General features: G+C 49.7%; 1 protein-coding gene across 1 annotated transcript in view; it reads right to left on the bottom strand.

The window, feature by feature from the left end:
* Nucleotides 1-760: 760 nt before the first annotated feature.
* LOC142503341 (uncharacterized) overlaps nt 761-7,778 on the bottom strand; it is a 184,665-nt gene continuing 177,647 nt past the window's right edge. The window contains exon 46 of the mRNA XM_075615495.1: nt 761-881. Within this exon, the coding sequence (XP_075471610.1) occupies nt 761-881 (121 nt within the window). The remainder of the gene's footprint in view (nt 882-7,778) is intronic.

Below are 7,778 nucleotides of genomic sequence, written 5' to 3' on the forward strand. Positions count from 1 at the left end.
AGGAGATATGGGGGGGAGAGAGGAGATATGGGGGAGAGAAGGAGATATGGGGGGAGAGAGGAGATATGGGGGGAGAGAGGAGATATGGGGGGAGAGAAGGAGATATGGGGGGAGAGAAGGAGATATGGGGGGAGAGAAGGAGATATGGGGGGAGAGAAGGAGATATGGGGGGAGAGAAGGAGATATGGGGGGAGAGAAGGAGATATGGGGGGAGAGAAGGAGATATGGGGGGAGAGAAGGAGATATGGGGGGGAGAAGGAAATATGGGAGGGGAGAAGGAGATATGGGGGGGAGAAGGAGATATGGGAGGGGAGAGAAGAGATATGGGAGGGGAGAGAAGGAGATATGGGAGGGGAGAGAAGGAGATATGGGAGGGGAGAGAAGGAGATATGGGAGGGGAGAGAAGGAGATATGGGGGGGAGAGAAGGAGATATGGGGGGGCAGAGGAGATATGGGGGGGCAGAGGAGATATGGGGGGGCAGAGGAGATATGGGGGGGCAGAGGAGATATGGGGGGGAGAGAAGGAGATATGGGGGGGAGAGAAGGAGATATGGGGGGGCAGAGGAGATATGGGGGGGCAGAGGCAGAGGAGATATGGGTGGGGGGGCAAAGGAGATATCCCTATTAACATAGAATAAACACATATCAAGGAGAGAACTTACACCTTACCGCTGTTCTTCAATAGCCGTGTGATGGAGGTTACAACGCGTGTGCGCTAACGCTTCTACCGAAGTGGGTGTGAGGCAACGGCGTAACCGCCTCATCCATCACGGCTGCCGGTGTGCATGTGTGTATCAATGCCAGCCTTTAATGGGCTGTTCTTCGCTCTGGAACATACCCAGGTCTTTGTGGAGTGCCGTTCCTGCAGCGTCTCCGGCTCCCTGGGAACATTAAGTCAGACAGTACTTTCATGTTCCTACACAGATAACCTCTCGGTTGGGTTCCTCATCCTAATGAATCCAAACTGTTCATTTCTTCACTGCCTGGAGCTCTATTCAAAAGCAGCTTCACTGCCCGGCAAGACAGGATCAAGAAATGGTATGAAACAAATATATCAAATATAATACTTGAGGTCAAGTTCCCAGTGGCACTACAATTGACACAAATATATACACGTATAACATTGTGGGTCTGGGTTTTGCGCTCGTGAGATTGTGTGTCTAATTACAAATAGTTTGGGAGATCTGTGACCACTCCTCTTAGTTTAAGCTCACTGTCACGGTAGCTTGTGACAGGTTGTAATTTACACCAAAACTATATATAAATATATATATACCTGGGTTTGAACTGGGACGAGACTTAGATATGATAAAATATAATTTATTCCTTGATAAAGGTGAACACAACAGATTATACAAATAACAGGCAAAATATAGACACTTACGTAAAATGGAAATGATGAAGCAGTCACAGCTGGACTGGCAGTTCATACAGCACTCTTCATAGTCATCAAGACACCAAAAGCATGAAAAGACCTCTGGCAGGAAGACAGTGCATAGCGTTTCTCTCAGCAAACAAGATGGTATAGAACAGACTGAACACTTGAAGAACTTGCAAAACATGAACACCATGGATAAAAGGGTGGCTCTGACTTATATATCATTTTAACCCTTGCATCCCAGCTTACGGCGCCGTGCCGTCTAGTAAAATCCCTTTTGAAGCTTTTGAAGCTGACTTTGGGCTTCCAGGGTCCAGTGTGAAAAGTTACACTTACTCTGGTTAATTCATTTTATCCGTTGGGCCAAGCATAAGCAATTAGCCACTTAGCCTTTGATGACCAGGCTTGTAAATTCTAGCCTTTCCTGCTCATCACAACAGGGGTTCCTCAGAACTCAACCAAAATTTCATATTTACTGCAAATCATTGCCTAACTTCCGTTCCGTAATATACACAGTCAGGTGAGATATATTAATACAGTCCGTCACACCTGACGCTCGCAGAGAGACCAAACATTACAGTGTAATATGAAAATTAATAGAGATATTAATATCTGGCATTTAGCAGCAGTTACATATACAGTGTTTAGACTTCCAAAGATATGCTAAATCCCACGAATACAAATATGTAATTCTTATCATTTTCAGCCCAGGTCATCTCATAGTATTCTTATATTTAATAAGGTTACTCCTTTTGATTCCCTTCTTGGGTAGCTCCACCCCTACCCCCATCAATAAAACCTTTTGAAGTAGGCTTGTAGCTTCTCGCATAACCAACTAGGTAAGTACCTGTTGAACCTTCCTGGGTCTTGCATAGCAAGTAGGTAATCACTCTCTGTTGATATACACTTCCAGTGAGGAAGCTTGCATATCAAAACGTGAATAGACCCATTTGGTCCTGGTACGCATTACAAAGGCAGGCAGAGGTTATTAGCATTTGGCCTGTCTTTGTAAGACTGCAGAAAGGCATTTTATCAAAAATATATGTCCCCCTTATGACAAAGTTATATTTTTAATACGTGGGTACTTTGGGGGTTCCCCTTATGACCCAGTGGGTGTGTTATGCAGACACTGATCCCGCAACAATACATTTACACAGGGGAATAAGCATTTTCATGTTATTTAACAAGGGTTAAGTCACAGTTCTGGGCCTCAGCCCAGTTAACCCCTTGTCTCCCTGGCGAGGTTGGAGGGGGCTCTTGGGGGGTAACCCCGTTAATCCCGGACCAAACTCTCACTATCATCACACCTCCCCGGCTCAATGGGGCCCTGGTGCCCCAGTCGCCTCCCCCAGGCACTGGGGTACCACTGGCGCCCTTGACGCCCTCAATACGTCCTGAGGGATTGGCCTGGCAAAATTGTCCTCCGGCAATGACCAGTACACAGTGGATTGTAAAGTCCAGATCCTGCAACGCCGGGCATTCTCCTTTGCCTCCCTCTGCCCCCCACCCAGTGCCTTGTGAACCAAGTCCATGGTGAAAGGGGCTCCTGTGCAGACTATGCTGCACATTGCCCAGAAACTGGCATGTCTCTGCACCAACAGGAGACCAGCTATCAAGCACAGACCGTCGCTTTCCTGTCAACCAAGTCTGGGAAAGTGTTATGTCACCATTCTGTAGGGACCCTACCTGCCCTGGCTCTGTGCCACCCTGTAGCTGCTCCGCTATACTCCTGACTCTCCTCTCTGGCTGCCTATCTACCCACAGCCTCTCCTTTGGGAACCCCGGGGGTTCTGTCAGAGGGGTCACTCCTGGACCCGTCAGAACAAGGGACCTTCTGCCTACCTAGCCCATCCCTAGCTTCTGCCAGCTGCCTAACACCCCACTAACCTCCTATCTCCCCCTGCTCCACGGTGCCTCCCTGCCTAGCCTCCCCTAGGCCCAGCACCTCAGCCCCTGCTGATGACTCCTGCTGCTTACCTCCCTGCAGCCCACCTGCACTCCTCCCTGGGCAATCCTAACCCAGACCCTGGAACTACCTGAGTGCACCTACCTCCCTGACCTTGTCTCCCCCTTACCAGGGATGAGCTCAGGGGCACCTCTCCAGATGCAACCGCCTTAGTGCTTGGCTGGCAGGTATCCCTGGGGTGGCACAAGCCTGCCACTGCCCCGGATACCCCCAGCCCATAGCTAGGCTGCAACAGGGGGTTGCTGATCTGAGACACCCCGAGGCTCTGCCAGGGTAGCGGGGGAAAATGGCTGGCTCACTTGCTGCCTTCCCTCCCCGGTTCCCACTGGCCCACCCAACCCTCTCCCAGGCAATCCTACCCTAGAGCTGGGTGCTAACGGGGCTAGCCCCTCTCCCTGAAGCTGTGCCCCCATTACCGGAGGTGAGCTCAGGGTTGCTGGTGCAGATGCACCCACCTTAGCTCCTGGCTGGCAGCTAATCTGGGGGTGGTCTAACTTTGCCACAACCCCGGATACCTCCAGCCCATAGCAAGGCTGCAACAGTGGGGCTCTTAACTGAGAGTCCCCTTGCTGCTCCGCCCAGGTAATGGGGAAGCCTGGCTGCCCTACAAGCTGCCCTTCCTTCCCCTCCCCTGAGAACGGATGCTGGCAACCTACCTGCAGCCTCCCCTCACTCCGCTTCTCCCTAGCTAATCCTAACCTGGATCCTAGGGACCCCTGAGTGAGGCCATCTCCCTGACACTGTCTCCCCATTACCGGGGATGAGCTCAGGGTTGCTGGTGCAGATGCACCCACCTTAGCGCGTGGCTGGCAGGTAATCTGGGGGTGGTCTAACTTTGCCACAACCCCGGACACCTCCAGCCCATAGCAAGGCTGCAACAGTGGGGCTCTTAACTGAGAGTTCCCTTGCTGCTCCAGCAGGGTAATGGGGACATCTAGCTGCCCTACAAGCTGCCCGTCCTTCCCCTCCCCTGGTACCCCTATCTCCTGCCACCCCCCGGTCACCCCTAAAGTGAAACAACAGGGTACAGTCATAGGGAAACATAAGTCAGAGTCAGTCTGCGACTTGGTCTGGCTTACCTTGCTGGTCCCCGCAGAGACCGCCACCTTCGTTGGTCCCAATTGCAGGGGGACTGGAGCGGCCGCCGCCGGCCCCATCTGGGCTGGGCAGCGCCGGGTCGCTGCCGCAACAGCGCCCGGGTTGGGTACAGGTAAAACGGTGCAGGACAAGGGTCCCAGGTCTTTGTGGAGGAACACAGCTCCATGCAAACTTGGTAAAATAACCCCCTCCCGCAAACCCTGTCCCTCCCCCCAAATAAAACTGCCGGAGTGGCGGCTTCTTCTCTGCCGCCGCCGCTGGTTCTCTGCCGGGATCAGGTGGATGGCCGCTGCTCTCCGCCACTGTTGCTGATGCAGCCCGTCCAGGTTCTCCAGGAGACGTCCCGAGGAGGGTTGTCGCCCCGGCTGGGCGGGAGCCATCAGAGGATGCCGCTAACTGGGTCATCTTTTCCGCAGCTCGTGAGCGTTGGACCTGAGGGGCTTCTTCGCCTGACCGCGCACGGTCAGGGCACTGGGCATTATTGTGGCCCATTTGTTGGCAGTGCCGCAGCAACTGCCGGTGCTTCTCCGTCACCGGTGGACTAACCCCAGCAAGGGGCAACGGAGTCCAGAGCGGAGATGCTTGAGCGCCGGGCTCAGGGAGGGGATAAGCGGGTTGGATCATTGCCAGCTTCAGTTGCTCGAGCCGCTCTGCCCGGGACATCTCTCCCTGCGCAAACATCAGGGCCAGCAATTCTGGGTAAAATGGACTGGCCGCCGCAACGGCCAATACCTCTCCTGGTGCAAGACTTCCATGGTCTCCGAGACCACCAGCTCCTTCCACAAGTCTCTGCCGTCCCGGAGCTGGGTCCCTTCCCTGCTCTCCGGGCGGTTTGATGGTTACAGCAGCTGCAGCTGTGGATCTTAGCTCAGCCTGCCGGGTTTCATGCTCACCAATCGCTGTCTCTCTCTCAGCCTTGCTGGCTGCTGGTCCCCACGCCGACTTGATGCACTCCTCTGGTCTCAGTGCCCGGCTCCAGTCAGACGGATGGCCGGCACTTTGGTTCTGGAGGCAATGCTTCTCACAAGTAGGGGAACAGTGAGGAGGTGCCATATCTTGTGTTATATGTTGTACACTGTGTGTTCAATATCTTTAGTCCCAGGAACTTGCAATTACCATCAAGTTCCCACTGGATGACAGTACCCCGCAGAATACTGTAATCCAGGTCCAGTTCAGTCCCGCCAGCTGCCACCAGTTAATTACAAGCTTGTCATGGTAGCTTGTGACAGGTTGTAATTTACATCAAAACTATATATAAATATATATATACCTGGGTTTGAACTGGGACGAGACTTAGATATGATAAAATATAATTTATTCCTTGATAAAGGTGAACACAAAAGATTATAGAAATAACAGGCAAAATATAGACACTTACGTAAAATGGAAATGATGAAGCAGTCACAGCTGGACTGGCAGTTCATACAGCACTCTACATAGTCATCAAGACACCCAAAAGCATGAAAAGACCTCTGGCAGGAAGACAGTGCATAGCGTTTCTCTCAGCAAACAAGATGGTATAGAACAGACTGAACACTTGAAGAACTTGCAAAACATGAACAACATGGATAAAAGGGTGGCTCTGACTTATATATCATTTTAACCCTTGCATCCCAGCTTACGGCGCCGTGCCGTCTAGTAAAATCCCCTTTGAAGCTTTTGAAGCTGACTTTGGGCTTCCAGGGTCCAGTGTGAAAAGTTACACTTACTCTGGTTAATTCCTTTTGTCCGTTGGGCCAAGCATAAGCAATTAGCCACTTAGCCTTTGATGACCAGTCTTGCAAATTCTAGCCTTTCCTGCTCATCACAACAGGGGTTCCTCAGAACTCAACCAAAATTTCATATTTACTGCAAATCATTGCCTAACTTCCGTTCCGTAATACACACAGTCAGGTGAGATATATTAATACAGTCCGTCACACCTGACGCTCGCAGAGAGACCAAACATTACAGTGTAATATGAAAATTAATAGAGATATTAATATCTGGCATTTAGCAGCAGTTACATATACAGTGTTTAGACTTCCAAAGATATGCTAAATCCCACGAATACAAATATGTAATTCTTATCATTTTCAGCCCAGGTCATCTCATAGTATTCTTATATTTAATAAGGTTACTCCTTTTGATTCCCTTCTTGGGTAGCTCCACCCCTACCCCCATCAATAAAACCTTTTGAAGTAGGCTTGTAGCTTCTCGCATAACCAACTAGGTAATTACCTGTTGATCCTTCCTGGGTCTTGCATAACAAGTAGGTAATCACTCTCTGTTGATATACACTTCCAGTGAGGAAGCTTGCATATCAAAACGTGAATAGACCCATTTGGTCCTGGTACGCATTACAAAGGCAGGCAGAGGTTATTAGCATTTGGCCTGTCTTTGTAAGACTGCAGAAAAACATTTTATCAAAACTATATGTCCCCCTTATGACAAAGTTATATTTTTAATACGTGGGTACTTGGGGGGTTCCCCTTATGACCCAGTGGGTGTGTTATGCAGACACTGATCCCGCAACAATACATTTACACAGGGGAATAAGCATTTTCATGTTATTTAACAAGGGTTAAGTCACAGTTCTGGGCCTCAGCCCAGTTAACCCCTTGTCTTCCTGGCGAGGTTGGAGGGGGCTCTTGGGGGGTAACCCCGTTAATCCCGGGCCAAACCCTCACTATCGTCACACTCACCCATTCCACTTCTATGTAATCAACACATGTGAACGAGTAGTCTACTGAGAGATTTCTTCCCCTAGGAGAGAGATGGGGATGACCTTTGCTGTAGCAAGAAGCTGGGAAGTATATCTTTTGATTTTTTTCACTAGATTTTTTAGGGCACTTGTTATTTTAACAAAATACACAGATTCCCAACAAGCTCTGAAAAACCCCAACCATTACCACTGTTAGGTCCAGTCTACCTGACCAGACCTTAGAGCAGGCAACTTCTTCTACTCGACCCGGGGAGATTCATCACGCAGCTGCTATATGCTTCTGGTCTCAGATATGATAGTCGAGCTCGGAGAAGCAAAGACTCAATGCACACAATGCACAATGATTTCTTTCCTCTGTTTAATATGTCATCAAGGCTGTTCTTTTATACCCAAGACAAGGACAATACATCGTGTGTCAATTTCATACATCTGTTACAAATTCAGTTCCCATGTATAGATCATACATCTAAAATGACATATATCATCTGGCCTAAATTAGTAGAAATAGGGATAAAAGGTCAATAACTACTAATGGGGTCAGAAACAAGACTAGTGATCTTGTTTCTTATGTAATAGATATCCTGGGACATCTGGTCCACAGCTAGAATACTTTTACCATTTGGTCTCTGAGA

The sequence above is a fragment of the Ascaphus truei genome, chromosome 10 (assembly GCF_040206685.1).
Source record: "Ascaphus truei isolate aAscTru1 chromosome 10, aAscTru1.hap1, whole genome shotgun sequence".
NCBI classification, from domain to species: domain Eukaryota; kingdom Metazoa; phylum Chordata; class Amphibia; order Anura; family Ascaphidae; genus Ascaphus; species Ascaphus truei.